This window comes from Micromys minutus (assembly GCF_963924665.1).
Source record: "Micromys minutus genome assembly, chromosome: 13".
Classification (NCBI taxonomy): domain Eukaryota; kingdom Metazoa; phylum Chordata; class Mammalia; order Rodentia; family Muridae; genus Micromys; species Micromys minutus.
The window spans coordinates 48,215,275-48,233,833 of NC_137982.1; the positions used below are offsets into that span (position 1 = coordinate 48,215,275).

At 44.5% G+C, this 18,559-nt stretch overlaps 1 protein-coding gene across 2 annotated transcripts; it reads left to right on the plus strand.

Annotated features, from left to right (window-relative positions):
* The first annotated feature begins 2,652 nt into the window (after positions 1 to 2,652).
* Positions 2,653 to 17,635, plus strand: RBM45 (RNA binding motif protein 45). Of its 2 annotated transcripts, none has more exons than XM_080927166.1 (10): positions 2,653 to 3,042; positions 5,691 to 5,813; positions 7,268 to 7,394; positions 9,476 to 9,598; positions 10,380 to 10,565; positions 12,210 to 12,339; positions 12,479 to 12,563; positions 12,702 to 12,865; positions 14,179 to 14,379; positions 17,376 to 17,635. In XM_080927166.1, the coding sequence occupies exons 1-9, from the start codon at positions 2,743 to 2,745 to the stop codon at positions 14,369 to 14,371; spliced, it is 1,431 nt and encodes a 476-aa protein (XP_080783292.1). In that variant the 5' UTR covers positions 2,653 to 2,742; the 3' UTR covers positions 14,372 to 14,379; positions 17,376 to 17,635. The 2 variants fall into 2 exon arrangements, with proteins under 2 accessions (XP_080783292.1, XP_080783293.1); XM_080927167.1 differs by having other exon boundaries at positions 12,705 to 12,865.
* The last annotated feature ends 924 nt before the right edge of the window (positions 17,636 to 18,559 follow it).

The following is an 18,559-nucleotide window of genomic DNA, read 5'->3' on the forward strand; positions in this document are numbered from 1 at the left end:
GTGTTAGTTTTAGAGATTTGGAATTTTCCAGGAGACATCCCAGTGGGGAGCCTGGTGACACGTTTTGAGACATTGAGTTGCCCATTGGGAAGGTACAGGGAGGGGGCTACGGAGCCATCCAATCCAGCGTCCCAGTGGATGAAACTAGGTAGAAAAGTTTCGCCTATGCGCAGGGGTCGCGAGTCGTCACTCGGACTCCTGGTGGCTTCGCCAGATCCTGGATCTGGCAGAGAGTGCCCTCGCCAGGCCTGGACTTCGGCTGAGTGAACCAGCTGCTAGAGCCCTGGGGGAAGGGAAAAAGAGTGAAGGGCACTCCCGACGAGCTTCTCAATGGTCAATGTCTGTCTCAAAACTGTGGCTATAGAGAAGTAACCCTCTTTGCCCGAAAAAGCTGGCCAGGCCTTTTTGGGAAATCGGGGATTCTCTCCACCAACTGGAGTGACAATCCCTACCAATTTGCCGATGTTTGTGCGGGAGCCTTAGCCACGATCTGGTATCAGGAAAAGTGAAACCGTGTGGCGTGTGGCTGATCTATCTCAGCAGCCCGCGTGGCAGGAGCTATTGGCACACGTGGCAGAGCAGTGGCCAGCAAGTGTCTAGAGCTTTAGTAATGGCGACAACTCACGTGCTGGAAGTCTGTGAGTCGGGCAGCTGTTGGTAGATCAGCTGTGGCGGCAGACGGGTTGCACGTGGCGGCGGCGGCGGCGGCGGCGGCAGCAGTGGCGGCGGCGGCAGCAGCGGCGGGAGACGGTCACTGCGGCAGTCAGCAGAACAAGAGGCAGTATGGGAACTCGAGGCAGTGGCCTCTGTTAAGAGGAATAGGCAACCACAGTGCCCGCCATGCAGCTGCCGCTATGCCGAGCCCGATGGGGTGGGCCGGGGTGTGCTGGAGTGGCCGGCAAGGACTGGTCGCGAGAAAATCTGGCTCCCCGTACGGGCCACCAATGTTGTAAATTAGATTTCTCGCCTAGGCCCAGACAGACCACACCAAACACGGTTCCACGTGGAGAGGTTTAATAGAACGGGATAGGGCAGGGGTCAAGGCCGGGCGAAGAGAGGAAGAGGAAAGAGAGGAGAAAGGGTTTCGGTCTTTTGTAGGGGTAGTGACGTCACTTGCTCCCAGGTGGAGATGGGATTTAGAACTGATGTCTTCTGGGAATGCTTTGGCTGTTTCCATGGCAATTGATGTGCTAGGTTCCTGTCACCTGTGGGTGGAGCCATTGCTGGGGGAGGGGGCTATCCTAATGCCAACACCATTGCTCTCCCTGCTTCTGCGTCTTGAAGTGCTGTGGGAGCCGAGTGGATCAAGTGCAGAGCTGCCCCTGGGCCGGGTTCTGTTACATGTGCATCTTAGCTTTGAGCCTCAGATTCCTCATCTCTAAAAAACGAGGGTAGGATTCCATGGTTGCAAAGGCTCCTTTTCGTCATCGAACCCTATGGTTTGAACTCCTACTCAGTACTCTATTGCTGTGAACAGACACTATGACCGTGGCAACTCTTATAAAGGAAAGCATTTAAATGGGGCTGGCTCACGGTTTCAGAGGTTGAGTCCCTTGTCATGGCGGGAAGGATGGCATCAGGCAGAGATAGCAGTGCTGGAGAAGCAACTGAAAGTTCTACCTCAGATCCAAAGCCAAGAGGAAAAGAGGAACAGCTTCTGAAACTCCAGAAGCTCATCCTCACTGACACACTTCCTACAACAAGGCCACACCCACTCTAACAAGGCCACACCTCCTGATCCCTCTCAAATAGCCCCACTTCCTAAAGACTACTCATCCAAACAGGCCATTCCATCCACATCACTACAAACTCTGTCTACAGTGACTCTTAATTGAGCTTATGTTCAAAATGGTGGCGAAGACTCTCTGTTTTCACCAAAATTTCAGACAAACTCCCACACGTCTTTTACTTGACTAGATCCAACTTCCAGCTTTGTGACCTAGGGGAATCTAATTTGAAGACAAATCCTGATAAATCAGTTTCGTCATATTTCTTATCCTCGATGTCTGACTGAGATTAATATCTATTACTCTGGCCTGACTACAGCGGGAAGCAGGTCGATCGAGAGTCTTTCTTACCCCTGATCTTCAGTATTTGTTCTATTGATTTCATACCCTCCTCTTTTCATCTTACTGGGATCAAGTCCAGTCTCTCTCCCTTACTGCAAGACCCCAGCACAATGGTCCTTTGTACCTGTCACTATGGACCCTTATGAGTAAAGTCTGCCTATTTTTTGCATATTTCTTGGTTTGGTGCTTTTGCTGACCTCAAATTTACTATTTAGCTCATGGGGCCTCATATGTAGCAATCTGATTACAGGCACGTGTAACCCACATCCAACCTAAAGTACACTATATTTTAAAGGGTAATCTTTTTGTAGCAATACATTTTTTTTTTTTTTTTTTTTTTTTTTTTGGCTAAGAAGAAGCCAGAGCTAGCTTTGGGGAGGCTTTAAGCATCAGGCAGGTGGGTCTTTTTAGCCACTACAGGGCAAAGTGGTTTGCATAATCCCATTCTTGGTTTCCCTGGGACTAGAGATTCGAGATTGCTCAGAGTCCACCGTGGCGCCAGGGGGCGCTGCAGAGCGTTCCCGGAAGCCCGCAGACCTCACCGCGAGACGCACCTGCCTCCCGGCTGCGGTTCTTCCGGAAGTGGAGCCGGGGACCGGCCGTGGCGGGCTGGGACGTTGCCCCGGGGGACAGAGCCCGCAGGAGGCTGCGCCTGCCTCCCGCGTGGGGCGCCATGGACGACGCTGGCAGCTCCGGGGGCAGCGGAGGCTTCCGCCCGGGCGTAGACAGCCTGGATGAGCCGCCCAACAGCCGCATCTTCTTAGTGATCAGCAAGTACATGTCCGAGTCGGTGCTGAGGGAGCACTTCTCGCCCTTCGGAGACATCCAGGACATCTGGGTGGTGCGCGACAAGCACACGAAGGAGTCCAAGGGCATCGCCTTCGTCAAGTTCGCACGCAGCTCACAGGCCTGCCGGGCTATGGAGGAGATGCACGGACAGTGCCTTGGTCCCAACGACACCAAGCCCATCAAGGTGCGGGATTGGGGTGCCTGGGTTAGGGTGTGTGACGTAGAAATGCCCAGGTCCGGATGTCTGGGATATGGGTGCCTGGGTTGGGATGTCTGGAATGTGGGTCCCCGGGTTGGCGTGTCTGTAGTAGAGGTGTCCCAGGGTTGGTGGTGTCCGCGAGGGTGATGGCGCTATGGGCTGGGTCTCTCCTGCCCCTTTGCTGCACCGGGTATGCTGGTAGGAAAGGGGTTGGACTCTGCACGCACCGCGAGTGTGTCCGGATGGCTTGGAGGAGCGGATTCCTCGCCTCTGGCCAAAGGAGCCTCTTACCCTGGGAACAGATTGGCCAATGACAGCGCAGCCACGGCTGTCATAACTCACTTGACCTACCGTCTCTCTCTTCCTGCCTATCGTGAAAACTTTTCTGAGCTTCCTCTCTCAGACACCTTGATTGCCTTCGCGACTAGATAATTTCGTTTTAGGGCTTTTTGTTTTTTCTCGAGTTTTTTTTTTTGTTTGTTTGTTTGTTTTTGTTTTTTTACAAAGTGTGAAGGATCTCTTAAGTACAAAACATTACAGTACCATGCCTGTAACTAGAAAAGTATCAAAGTACAAGTATTTTGTGACAAGCTATGCTATACCGGAAAGGGACTAACCTAGATAGAAAGTGGTGCGGGAGTGGGGGAGTTCTGGTTTTGGTTTTATAAGAATACCATTGTCTGTGGACTGTGGGTTGGAGCTTCTCCCACCTCTCCTCTGCATCGTTTGTCAAGAAAGGGGCTAAATTTTCTGTGAACAAGGTGTGCACCAGGCGATTCATATGCCCTATACAGTCATTGATCAGAGAAGTTTATAAACCCTTTAAGCTCGAAAATTTATAAATTTGTGCTCTGATGGCACTCCCGATCTCATGTTACCTGTGGTCCCTTTTCTCTGGTATTTGTGTTTTCTTTGGAGCTTCTCTTGTATGTTTCTTTGGATACTTCATTACCGGTGTATTAACTTAGAGTTGGCCATTTCTGCTAATACCTTCAGTGGTGCTGACATATGATGGTTATACTGAAGAAATGACTAAAATAGACTCCCTAGGGGTGTGTCTCTAATCTATCTTATGAGTAGGGTCCTTTGCATCGGTAACAAGCTGTCTTCTGAGCCAAAGTATGTTTACCTTCCCCAGTGTTCTCTTCCACAAAAGTAGACAGTGCCATGGTTTTTATATTCAGTGTCTTTCACGTTTCGGCCTCCTGCAGTGTTCCATTAGCCATGGTTTCCTCACACTTAAGTGGGACACTGCTCTCCTTAAAGGAAACACTACACACACACAAACTCACACACTCATACACACAAACTCACACAAACACACACACACACACACACACACACACACACACGTCCCTTCTCATGGGTCCTTGTGATAAGGTGATTGATATAATTTCAAATTATAAAAAGTGACATTACTATTAAGAGTATTATAGTTATAGCTGTTCAAACAAGCCTTGGTCAGAAATTTTAGCATTTCTCTAAAATAAAAACCAAGGCAAACTGTGAAACAAATACTGTACCACCAAGAAAATAAGATTCAGAATAGAGTCCCTTACCTGATAAGGTTTTAATAAAATTAACCTGCCAGTACTAGAAAAAATAGAACCTCTTGTGGTTTTCCATCCACATATAAGTGTTTGGATATTCACAGTGATGGGTGAGTGTGATTATGCTACCCTTTTCTAAAAATTCACTGTTAGAACGCAGTTAGAATGTCTAGACTTAAACCCAGCTGTATGGATATTTGCATTAAATATAAATGAACTAAATACCTCAGGGAAGAGATTATTGCCATGCATAGTGGCACAGACTCCCTGCACACAGAAAGCTCAGCTAAGCAGATCTTGAATTCAAAGCCCGCCTAGGTTACAAGGGAAGACCCTGTTCCCCACCCAGGAAGATGCTATAAAACAAAGAAACAAAAATGCAACTAACTGACGTTTACAGGAGAAATGCTTTAAAGATAAAGATGCTGTATGATGAGGAACTTCAGTACATAGAGTAGTAACTGATAACTCCATAAGTAAGAGCCTATAGCATTCTTGCGTGTTTGTGTAGTCAGTGATGGACCTTCAGAATACATCCTGGGGAGGGAATTGGGGGCTCTGAGAATCAGGCCCATGGCTGCCTAAGTGCTAGGAGAGCCCTCTACCGTGGATCCCCAAACTCCATCTGGGGTGTTACTGACAGAACTGGGAGTCAGCATATGTAAAACAATTAGACAAGGGAAGACATGTAACAGTTAGTCAACGCTGTCTAAATATAGAGTTTGCATTCTTTCAGTGACCTGCTCTTAGTGGTCAAAAATACAAAAGTAAGTATTTGGGAGACAGAGGCAGGTGGATTACTTTGAGTTTCAGGTCTGCCTGGCCTACCTACAGAGTTAAACTGTAGCCAGGATTATGAAGTGAGACCCTGTCTCAAAACAAAAGTTGAAATGTATTTGGAAAAAAAAAACAGTGTGAAGATTAGGATTTTTTTTAATCACTGCAATAAAGATTACTTTTGAAAAAAAAAATTGTAAGATCCTGTCCCATTGCATTTGAACCTGAGTTGTGTACCTGTATTATTAAGTAATATGTTTCAGGACTACGGATACACTTACTCTGAAGGCTTTATATGTCTCTTAGGTTTTCATTGCTCAGTCCCGGTCATCGGGAAGCCACAGGGATGTTGAAGATGAAGAACTCACAAGAATCTTCGTCATGATACCAAAGTCCTATACAGAAGAAGACCTGCGGGAGAAGTTCAAGGTACTTGCCTGTAATGACCATAGCTCCGCCCTCAACCTTGCACAGTTACTAACAACTGGACGGTCCAAATGAGAATTTGTCATCAGATACAGGTTGAGAAAATCAAGTGCAAACCCAGAGTATTTTCTTTAAGATGACTGCATTCCAAAATGTCAACTCACTCTGTCCCCAGAGCCTGCTCTCAAGATCCCAAAGCACTTGTCGGTTCTTAATTATCCTGCCCCTCCAAAGAGTGAGTCACAGGCTGAGCTGGTTGGCTAACACTGATCATAGCCTGTGTTATGTTGGTGTCATTCACCTTAAGGTTATTCCTTGAAGTGGTTTCATCCTAAGATTGGGCTTCTACGTGGGTCACATTTAAGGGGAGACTAATTACAGCTCTGAGCTGCTAGTCAGAGGAAATGGCTTTTGTACCCGTTGACCTTTGTAGGCGGTGACTATGTGTAGGCTTTCTCAGCAGCAACTCAACCAGGTTTTAATTGTTTGGAGCTGGTTTTTTAAATGGTATTCTCTTCTGTTTAACCTTTTAACATGGTGAGTTGGAGGTGGGTGACAAGCAAGAAGAAAAGCTAGCAGGAAAAAAATCATTTTCCGTGTCTTTTGCCCTGCTCCAGTTGACCTTCAAAAGTAACAGACTCCAAAAATTTATACTCCATCCAGTAGTAAGAAAATGTTTACCTTTTTCTAAGAGGATAATAAAACATTTTAATCTAAATATATAATAAACTTGTTTACAAGAGAACTTTATAAAATACATATTTAATTGCATGAGTTTATAAGCCTATGTGTCTTCCAACACTAAACATTACTGTGTGTTTCTCACAAATTCTAATTTTCTGAGTAAACCATTATGTTATTATGTCTTGAACTGATCCTCAAAAGAGCATGCAGTCATTCACAATACTAATAGTCACTTAAACATTTTTCAACTGATATTGCTGAGTATTTGGTATATTCCAGACTCTTAAGCATTTAATCTAGATTAGTTCATTTAACCTTAAGCAGTCCAGTGACATCCGTGGTGCTGAAGATGCTGGCACAGAGAGTGGACTGCCCGGTTACTGAGTGTGAGCCAGGGGCTGACTCTCAGAATCCCAGTTCCAAAGCCCTCACACCCCTCTACTGAATGAGACGGTGTGCACAAGTCTTTCTATCCCAGCTTAGTTTCTCTGTGGCTTAGGCAAGGTATTTGACTTCTGCAGGCTCAGCTTCATTGACCACCAAATCAGCGATATAGTGTGCATGTGTACGTGTGTGCATGCATTCGTGTGTGCGTGCGTGCGTACTTGTGTGTGTATGTGTGTGTGTGAGCGTGCACATGTATGCGTGTATCGCCTTGAAGGATTTCATTGTTTGCAAGCATGAGACACAAATAAGTATAAATTTAAGTTTTGAAATCTCATTTCAGTTATTATCTTTGAGTCTCCTAAGGTCATTTCTTTTGACTCTTGTAGGTGTATGGAGATATCGAGTATTGCAGCATTATTAAGAATAAAGTCACTGGAGAGAGTAAAGGCTTGGGCTACGTGCGATACTTAAAACCATCACAGGCTGCCCAAGCAATAGAAAACTGTGATAGAAGTAAGAACGGGCTTTTAAAGTTTTATCTTATGTGTGTGGTGGTTGTGCCTACGTGTACGTCTGTGTGCCGCATGGGTACGGTGCCTGCGGAGGCCAGAGGAGGACGTCAGATCCTCTGCAGCTCCAGACGGATGTGATCCACCGTGTGGGTATCGGGAGCAGAACCCAGGTCCTCTGTAAGAGCCACAAGTGTTCGTCACCACTGAGTCATCTTTTCAGCCCCAGACATATTTTGTTTTGCTTTTGACCTTGCTAAAAGGCCTTTGAAAGAAATTCTCATTACTATAAATAACAGCCGGTTTTCGTGATTGTAAATAACCACTAGATTTTCGCCATACTATGTAAGTAGTGTAGCAGGTATTTCTATATATCCAAGGCTGAAAACATTTCGCACTGATGAATCAGTCATACACGGATGCCATCTTGAGAAATATGATCGACTGAGTACTTGATAGTAAACTTGGGGTACTCCTGGCTTATTGTTTGCACAGATTTGGGGCTTTAAAAAAATATTTTGTAATTTAACGTATTGAAAGCTAATTTACCCTTTTAGGTTTTTAAAAATCTTTTTGTTGTTGTTGTTGTTGCTTTTCTTAAGACAGAGTCTTGCTGTGTAACCCAGACTGGGCTTTAACTTTAACTGTGGCCTCCCAGGTGTCCGCTTTACAGGTGGATGTCACCATGCCCAGCAAATCTCATTCTGTTTGTCCCTACCTGACCTAAGCCCTAACAAGGATTTAATATACTAACGGACATTTAAATTAAGGATGGGGTTGGTGGGACTTGCTGTCATGGGTAAATAATTTGAAGCTATAGTGATACATTAATTGTTGGATATTTAATGTTGTATATAAAGTTGACTTCAGGAAATAAGAGCTGTACTAAATCAGACAGGCTTTAGACTGTTACAAACATCTGTATATACAGGAAAGAGTTGCTGCTGATCAGTAGAACAACATTTGCCTCTAAAGTCGACACCATGATTTTCTTCTTAGGTCCTTCTAAGTTTCTCAGTCAGCCCTAATTGGCTTCCTATGGTTTGTTCCTCAGTATGCTAAGAGGAAGGTGTAATGGAGTACCCGGTAGCCTTGGCATTGATTTTACATCTGTACCGAGTACCTAAGAGCTAGAAGATAAGCGGTAGAAGAGTATGTTCAGACTGAAAACAGAAGGCACATCTTGTTTCCCTCACCTCCACATCCCGGATAGAGTCAGAGCCCCCCATACAGATTGCATGAGCTCAAGCCCCCTGGCTTACCGTGTCTGCAGCTGGTGAACACCGGGAACCCTTGAAACACCTGTGCACACAGAGCATGGGTGAGCATTTGTTTTAGAGGGTTTGTGGACCTTCCCACCTTGTGTAGGGATCTGGAGAGGGTGCACATGGAAGGCAGGGGCTGGCTTATGCACTTTGTCTTGGGGTGTTTCCTCATGAGCCTGGAGCTTACCAGTGACTAGCCTGGTCTCCTGTCTGCCTCCCCAACGCTGTAATCATGGCATATATGGCCTCACTTGGCTTTCTGTGTGGGTGATGGGGACCTGCAATGAGATTGTGCTAGCACTGGCCTAGCTTAACTGTCTCTCCATAACCCTCTTCCCACTTTCGGAAACGAATCTTTAGATCCTTCAGTAAGAGCCCTTGATCTAAAACAAGGAAACTAGTTACAGAGTTGTGATGAACTGGAATTATGGTGGTGTGCCAGGTAACATGCTAAGCACATATAAAGGAAGCACGGTAACAGGGTAGAGATGAGGATGACCAATGGGGTTTTGATGCTGAGCACACTGGACAAGCAGGCGACACCGTCTCCCGGAAGGAGGGAAGGCACAGCTGACCTTTCTCTGCATCAGCCTCTCCGTGGGGCTCTTGATTTTGTTGTTGCTGGTTTTTGTTTTGTTTGTTTGTTTTCTCTTTTACTTTTTGTCTTCTAACCATGAAACAAAGAAGTCTGTCTGATGGGGATGGCCCCCATGTAAATCCTGCCCTGTTCAGTTATATTTCTAAAACTAGGTGAGATCTGCAAAATCAAGTATGTTAAGTTGGCTATGAAGCTTGAACATTTACGGCTTCTCATTTTCAGGTTTCAGAGCACTCTTGGCTGAACCTAAAAATAAAATGCTGGAGTCCCCAGAACAAGATTATTACAGTAGCGTGAGGCAGGAGGCTTTGGGGCCGGAGCCTAGAGCAAGTCTGTTTCCCTTCGGTGAGTGGACTGCCTTTGCCTCCTTGCTGTTGATATGTAGCCTACTGGCTATACGTGAGCTCACTTCGAGCCATTCTCGGTCAGCAACTTGAAAATGTTACCTGGTGAATGAAAATCTGCCATGTTGTTTGGTTATTTCCTCAGAAGTTTTCCTCAGTTCTTCTGATATCCTTCATCCATGACCTGTTTGTTTAACTTATACAGTATTGGTTCCTCCGGCTAGCTACGCATTATCTACACTCTAACATCTTACTGCTATAGTTTTAGTGTATGAATTCTGCTTTTGCAAATTCAACTAAAAACATGAAAATTATATGCAAGTACCCTTCACGGTGCTGCTTAAAGCTTGGTTTGCAGAGAGGAGCAGAGGCTGGGAAGGTGGGGAGGAGCTCGAGTCCCCAGAGGCACTGGCAGAACTCTTCTGACAAGACTCTTGCCATATATTACAGTTTTATATTCTAAAGTCCTTCCTGCGGTATTGAACTAGACACCACTGAAGCTGTCCACTTTCCTGTCACCACGTCGCTGTGGTGTGTGTTATACTGCTGGTACTACAGAGGAGGGGGTACAGATGGTCAAAACGCATCGTATACGTATATGAAATTCTCAGAGGATAATTTAAAAAATATTTTTAAAAGAATAACACAAAATATGGTGTCTCGTGTCTAGACGTTTCAAATGTCCTCGTGCAGAATGGTCACATAATTTTTAGTGTGTAGAAATTGAATCATTTATTTATACGTGTGCATTATTTGTATATACGTGTGTTATATCCATATAGTTGGAGAACAACAATCTGAATTTCCCACTTTTGACAAGAACGATGGCAGAAGCCAAGAGACTATCTCCAAGCGCCTGTCCGTAGTGTCGAGAGTCCCCTTCACGGAGGAGCAGCTCTTCAGCATTTTTGACATCGTCCCAGGGCTGGAGTACTGTGAGGTTCAGCGAGACCCTTATTCCAATTATGGTAAAATGATGTTTAGCTGTTGCTAAGTTTCTAGTGTTCTGTTAAATCAGTTTTTATCCATGACACATTTTTATGCTGTTTATGTTGCAGGAAGTTTATATTTTCCTTTAATTCTTTTTGTTAACATACCTATGTTTGTTATACAGTGATTAGCTTCACAGTGACATCTTTATTCAGGTATATCGAGTACTTTAATCTCACTACTGCCCATTACCCTCTCCCGGCCCCTCCCTTTCTCCTAGTTTATAGTTTAAAATTCAACACCTTAGTAAATAAACCCTCAAGAATATATCTTTTCTTATAAAAGTCATTCACCATAAAAATAATTTCGACTCTCACAAAATGAAGAATTCTCTATTTTCCATCGTAAAACGATGGTGCCTCAGGCTAGGGTCTGCTTTTGCTCTTTGAGCTGCATTTCCAGGTCTCTTCTCCTCTCTGACGTACTGTGTTCTGCGTCTCTCTCTACATCCTCCGATTCGCAGTAGGAACAGGGAGTGTTGGTTACAGCCAGGGCATCTCTCACAGGCATGGCAGCAGGCGGCTGGGCCAGCCAGTCCTTCAGCTACGGCTCCCCCTTCCTGGCACCTCCAGGTTATATCAGACTGACAGCTAAAGAGGCATCAGTCCATTTGGTTTACAGAGGACGATACTGTGTCTCCCGACGTGGGTTATGTCACAGAGAAATCACAGGAGCCTCTTGGTTGTGTCCGCAGCTCCTGGCCTCCAGAAGAAATCTCTCCCTCCCTCCAGCTTAATTGAAACCTAGCCCCAGAGCTGAATGTGTTTCTGTTTTTCATGCGTACCACCCTTCTTCCACAGTTTCAACTAGCTGAGTATAGCATCTTTTCCATGGGCAAGTTCTCATTATTCCCTGTTAAGTATAATAAGAAAAACTCTTAACCTCAAAGAATTAAGAAGTTTGGTTTTTATGTATAGCGATATTTTATAAGAAAATTTAAGCTGGGCCTAGTGGTGAGTGCCTATAATCCAGTACTCACTGGGAGACAGAGAAAGTAGAATTACAAATTAAAGGCCAATGGCCTAGTCTAGCAAGTTTCTAGAAGTGTGTGTGTGTGTGTGTGTGTGTGTGTGTGTGTGTGTGTATACACATTACATTTTCTTAAAGTTATTTGTACTACACTTCTTAAAATATATGCTGATACTATAGTTTCTTTAAAATGTTTGTATTTTACCAAGATCTGACTTACATTTCAGTGCCTACAGATAATGTTACATGCATATTTAACAGAACTTGTTCTCTTTGATTTGTTTTTACTACTTGTGTGAGAATAATGGAAGTTCTATATTTTTCACCTTTGATTGTAACCGGGGCTGGAGAAAAGGCTAGCTGGTTCAGAGCACTGACTTCTCCTCCAGAGGACCCAGGTTCAATTCCCAGAACCCACATGACAGCTCACAACTGTCTGCAAGTTCAGTTCCAGGGCTTCTGACTCCCTCACACAGACATAACATGAAAGCAAAATGCCAATGACTATAAATTTTAAAAACGAAAGAAGGAAGGAGAGAGAGAGAGAGAGAGAGAGAGAGAGAGAGAGAGAGAGAGAGAGAGAGAGAGAGGGGTCGTAACTTAGGCCTTAAGGATGCATCTGCCCTTTTCATGTCTAACATTCTCTAATTTAGGTCATGGTGTGGTTCAGTATTTTAACGTAGCATCAGCTATTTATGCAAAATACAAACTACATGGATTCCAGTACCCTCCCGGGAATCGGATCGGCGTTTCCTTCCTGGACGACGGAAGTAACGAGGCAGAGTAAGTACCATTCCAGGGTCACACCAAGCTGCGGGCGCACGTGACTGTCCGCCTCAGGTGAGAAAGCCACGCCAAACAAATTACTGTCAAGATGTTAACTGTTTCTAGTCTCCTGTAAATTGTCGGTTGTTCTTCCCAGTCTCATTAGGAAAATGGCCACACAGATGGTGTCGGCACAGCTCGCGTCGACCGTGTGGAACAGCCCGAGTCAGCAGCAGCTCCTGGTAAGTGGTAAGAATGTGGCGTGTCTATACCGAAGGACGCTGTCAGCGCTGCCGTAAAAGACCGCGTGGGTGCCATAGCACACCTTTAGCTCTTGACCATCTTTCTTTTCTCTCCCTTTGTACCCGACTCTTCGCCAGCAGTTTGGAGGAAGTTCCGGGTCACAGGTGCCTCAAATCCAGACCGATGTTGCGCTTCCGTCGTGCAAGAAGAAAGCCGCGCCTGAGACTCCGGTGAAAGAAAGGCTGTTCATCGTGTTTAATCCCCATCCTTTGCCGTTAGACGTGTTGGAGGATATATTCTGGTGAGATGCTCAAAGCTACGGTGGTAGTTATAAACACTTGTGCTCAATGCATTTAAACCAGGGACCACCATTCACGCTCCTGCTGCTGAGAGGTGGCCTGCCCGGAGTCCTAAAGACTTAGCTGATCTTTCCGATTGTGCTCCCTTCCTTTCCTCCGTCGGGCAAATGTGCTGACCGCCACACAGACGTTCCTGGGGGATTTTGGTTTTGCTTTTAAGATTTAAGATATACAGGAAGGTATAGAATGGAAAAATCCCTTGTCTCTTGGGAGACGATTCATTTGCATAGGCCTGTTCTTTCACTTTTTGTTTCCTGCATGTTGTCATTCAGGTGAAGAACGTTTATTAAATTCCTCACATTTTGCCCGAACTTGGTTGGATCCTGAGGGTTATGTCATGGAGGGCAAATCACTTACGTATAGGGGATAATATGTATCAAGTATAAAGGCAAAGGAAGGTCTTACCTGTTTTCATATCTTGATATAACTTTATATCTACCATAGCTGTTATTTTAGACATTTGCCCTTTGCCTTCTGAGGCTGTATGTGAGTTAAGCAAACTGGAAGCGTGGAAAAGAACCACACATAATATCAGGCGTGTGGTACAGATACCCAGACCTTTATGTAACTGATTCATGTGGGTTTGGGTTTGGTTTGGTTTTGTTCTTGAACCACCCCTCGGTGCTGGACAGCTCCTGGGCTGTGCTAAGTATGTTGTAACCAATGCATTATACATTAACAAGACATTCTTTATACAGAGCCACAGTAGTAGATCCACAGAAACTCGGAGGTTTCTCTTTTAAGCAAAATGGGTCCTGAGACCTGCAGGATAAACCTAGTTTTGCTAGAGGAGGAGGTTGGGAGTGTACTTTGGTTTAGGAGGTTTGGGAGTTTTGTTTGTTTTTGTTTTGTTTTGTTTTTCTGGCAGGAAGGATATGATGAAAAGAGATCATTTGAATGTGATCAGTGAGGGACTGTAGGGGACTCAAAGCTGGAGAAGCCAGTACTGTCCCGAAAGCTGAGTTCATTGTTACCTGGGAGGCAAGGTGAAACCGTTGAGATTCTTCAGGAAAAAGACAGAGTGGAGGATGGATTGATGGATTGGAAAGGGACGGCCATGGGGTAAGGAGAGCCATGAAGAAAATGTTAGAGCGAAGGAGAGACAAAGATGTCGTTGGTGAGGAGGCCTCCGGGAGAGCCCAGGAGTCGGCTAAGGAAGTGGCAGCCGTCGGGTGCTGGATGTGGGCGGGCGTCAGGAAAGAGCCACGACTCGTGCTTAGAGCTTACAGGCAGATGGTCTTTTACTTTGTTTCAGCCGTTTTGGGAACCTGATCGAGGTCTACCTTGTGTCGGGGAAAAATGTGGGCTACGTCAAGTATGCCGATAGAATGAGCGCCAATGACGCCATCGCGGCTCTGCACGGGAAGATTCTGAATGGGGTCAGACTTAAAGTTATGCTGGCCGATTCCCCGAGGGAAGAATCCAAAAAGAGGCAGAGAACTTACTGAGTCTTAAGGTAAGCGCTTCTTACCCACGAGCGAAGGAGTCTAACCAAAGGAACGGACGTCTGTAAGTATTTTAATTGTGAGTTTTTCTGTTGGGGACTTCAGAAGCCAGTAAAAGACATGTTGGCTTTAGAACTCTATTAGTAAAGCTAGGTTATTTTTGCAATGTATTTTGTTAATTTAAAATTGTTTAAATTCAGGGCTGGAAAGACGGACCAGCATTTAAGGGTGCTTGCTGCTCTTCCACAGCAGTTAAGGGTGGCTGCTTAGAACCACACACCACACATGTGTGTGTGTGTGTGTGTGTGCGTGTATGTATGTCACAGTCTACGGCAATGTTCTTAACCTGTCTGTCGGTCCTTTGGGGTCGCATAAGACCATCAGAAGACAGATCCTTACATTCCGATTCATAACAGTAGCAAAATTACTGTTTTGAAGTAGCAATGATACCAATGGGGGGGGTCACCACATGAGAAACTGTAGTAAAAGGTCACAGCATTAGGAAGGTTGAGCCACTGTCCTAGGGCACCCAGTGCTCTCTTCTGAGCTCTGTGAACACATTCAGTCATGTATACATACCCACAGACAGACACACATATATGTGTATGTGAAATATGTCTTTAAAAAAGGAATCTTTTGATGTCTTACTATTTTTATACTAAAAACAATATGAAATAATATATATATTTGGACCTTTTAAACCTAAATATTAGTGTCTTTCCAAACTCAAGCTTTTGAGTTTGCACTTTAAAAGTATATGTTCAGAAAATATTTTCATGTGCATCTGTGTATTTTTTAAGACCATTTGCTAAACCCCTTCTTTATGAATTCTGATATAACATGAACTCTTTTTCCTACCGATTAGTTTTCAAAGATTAATCTTCTTTTTCTGTGGTGGGTCACATCTATGACGTAAAGAAGACATCATCTTTAGCTCACTTCCCTCTAATGAGTTCTGAGTTTCAGAGACAGTTTGTTTCCTGTTCCTACACCCATCCTCCTTCCAGACCTGCTCCACATCAGGTGCATCCAGTTCTGACCAACACTGTGAATGAGTAACTGTCAGAATTCATCACTGTAGGCCTCACCATTGAAGACCCTTCCTTCTTTTGTGGACTGAAGCAGGTCTTTAGTTCCTTCTTCATAAAAAGCATTTGGCAGTGAAAAATGCCCACTGGGCCCACTAGAAATAATCCTGCTTTAAAAGTGCTTTTAGATATCTTACTTAATGACGAAATTCACATTCATTACACTCAGCAGCTTGGCAGATTAGCTCTAAAAATATTCCATCACCAATGAAAGAGAATTAGCAAGCACATTTTCTTGTTTACTAGTAAGATGTTAATAATTTCATTCTGCTTATTAAATAAATAGTCCTTTAAAGTATAATGCGAAAATTACACTTACCCTTGTGTTTAAATATTTTAGTATGTAGGAGATAATTACTGTTTTTTTTTTTTAAACGACTTTATTTTGCAAAACAAAGATAAATGTAAAGATTTTAAACATTTTTTGTTTAAAATTATACATTTTTGTCAGTACTGTTTTTTCAGACATTAAAATAAATTTTACATAAAACCATGTGAATATGTTTTTTAGTCAGTACTTGATTTTTTTCAAGGGCTTGACAGTATGCATTAAAAATATGGAACGCTTCACGAATTTGCGTGTCATCCTTGCGCAGGGGCCATGCTAATCTTCTCTGTATCGTTCCAATTTTAGTATTTGTGCTGCCGAAGCACGATAATTACTGTTTTTGTTCAGGGAATCTTTGCCCTTTAAAGAGGCAATAATATTGGCTTTCTAGTATGGGAAGATATACAAAGCACTCGTGTGGATGAGCCTTCCTAATGATAATTTACATTTTAAAGGGAACTATTGCCTTGTAATCTCAGCACCCAGGAGCCTGGAGCAGAAACACTGAGTGTGAGGTTAATGTGAGTGTGAGTGAGGCCTGGGTTTCTGCTAAGTTCATTGTGAGGCACTGAGACAGCAGAATTCCTTATAAAAAGAAAGAAAAGCATTGGAAATGTGAACTAAAACCCTTATAGTCATGGCTTTAGTGGGGCCTTCCAGCTGCCCCTCCCTCCCAGCCAGCTTCACCTTCACAGCTCACCTGGCTTCCTAACTAAGGAACTACACAACGTCCAGGGTGGCTGGCTATCAAAGCTTTTACCATTATTGACTTCTGATACATATTCAGGGCAGAGATCAAAGGGGTCCAATCACTTGAGGACAGCGAGATGGTTAGGATAGGAATGGCTATAGTCTGGATGTATCCTAATCACACCATGGCTCTTGTTTTCGTTGCACATCCTCCGTTTACCGTGGATGGCACGGTCAGATTTTCTACCTGTGGGGATGCACTACATAATTACACTAGTCAAGTGTGGTGGCCCTGAACCTGTAGTTACAGTTCAGAGACTGAGGCAAGAGAACCATGTAAACTCAAGGTCAGCCTGGAAGACACAGTGAGACCCTGTATCAACAAGTGAATTCTCCTTTTTAAAGGTTCAGCAGAATAATGGGATAGACTCCCACATTTTACATGACAGGAGGGTTTCCTCGGTGTGTGGCTGGCACAGGGTTTATTTAGCCTCAATAGGGCCCAGCTCCTGAATGCCGGTTGCTCTCGTCTTTGAGGAAGAAGCCTAGGACTAAATGAGACTCACCTAAGAGATAGAAAACTGGCTGAGAGTCAGTGTTGAAAGTAGTTGAGTTCCCTTTTGAGGTGAGTCTTGTGTTCATATTTCTCTTTCTATCAGAGGAATATAAACATTTCAGAACATCTGGTTTTAAGTTAATTTACAGAGTCTTCCCTCTAGAAACACATACCTGCCAGCATCAATTCTCTAAGTAAGTCTGGTCTTGTTGACTTGGAGGCATCTATGATGAACCGGCCATAGTGAAGTTAAAGAAATCCCAAGAGTGTGGGGTACTGAATACATCAGCCAGCCATTCCCTTTCAGGTGATGATTTCCATCCTTGTGTTGTGTTCTTTCTACAGAACAAAGACTAACTAATGACATAATCCTCAGCTGACTGACTGAAAACCTGACTGGACGAACCCCTGTGGACAGTTGACAGCTTTTTTTTTTCTTTTTCTCACATATCTGATAGTCTACACACCATTGCCTTTCTGGGATCGCTGACATGTATTTTTGTCTGACCTTAATGGTAAAATTAATATAGTAGTTGTTTCCTAGAACAAAATGTTGCTGTGTATAGCAGAAATAAAGCTTTCTCAGAGAAATTTGTTGTCATGTATAGCAGAAATAAAGTTTGCTCTGCATAACTAAATCACGGCTTATTTGTGTGAAAGACAGAATGAAAAAGTAGGTGTTTAGACTTTATCTATGTGGCACGTTTTGTTGATTTTAAGATACATAGCTTCACTTTTTAATATCTGAAAGTAGAAACATGTCAGTTGTTGGTGTGGTGTGATTGACAGCCTCTTTCTGTAAGATGTGAAATACAGGTGTTTCTTTCATCTGGCCACTTGTGTATTAGAGTCAGTGAGACAAGTGCACGCTCACCGCACACAGTCTCACCACACACAGTCTCACCACACAGTCTCACTGTACACAGTCTCACTGCACACAGTCTCACCGCACACAGTCTTACCACACATAGTCTCACTGCACACAGTCTCACTGCACACAGTCTCACTGCACACAGTCTCACTGCACACAGTCTCACCGCACAGTCTCACTGTACACAGTCTCACTGCACACAATCTCACTGCACACAGTCTCACTGCACACAGTCTCACTGCACACAGTCTCACCACACAGTCTCACCGCACACAGTCTCACTGCACACAGTCTCACCGCACACAGTCTCACCGCACACAGTCTCACCACACACAGTCTCACCGCACACAGTCTCACCGCACACAGTCTCACTGCACACAGTCTCACTGCACACAGTCTCACCACACAGTCTCACTGCACACAGTCTCACCACACACAGTCTCACTGCACACAGTCTCACTGCACACAGTCTCACCACACAGTCTCACCACACAGTCTCACTGCACACAGTCTCACCACACACAGTCTTAGTCTCACTGCACACAATCTCACTGCACACAGTCTCACCACACACAGTCTCACTGCACACAGTCTCACCACACACAGTCTCACTGCACACAGTCTCACTGCCAACTCTGGCAGGACACAGCACAAAATG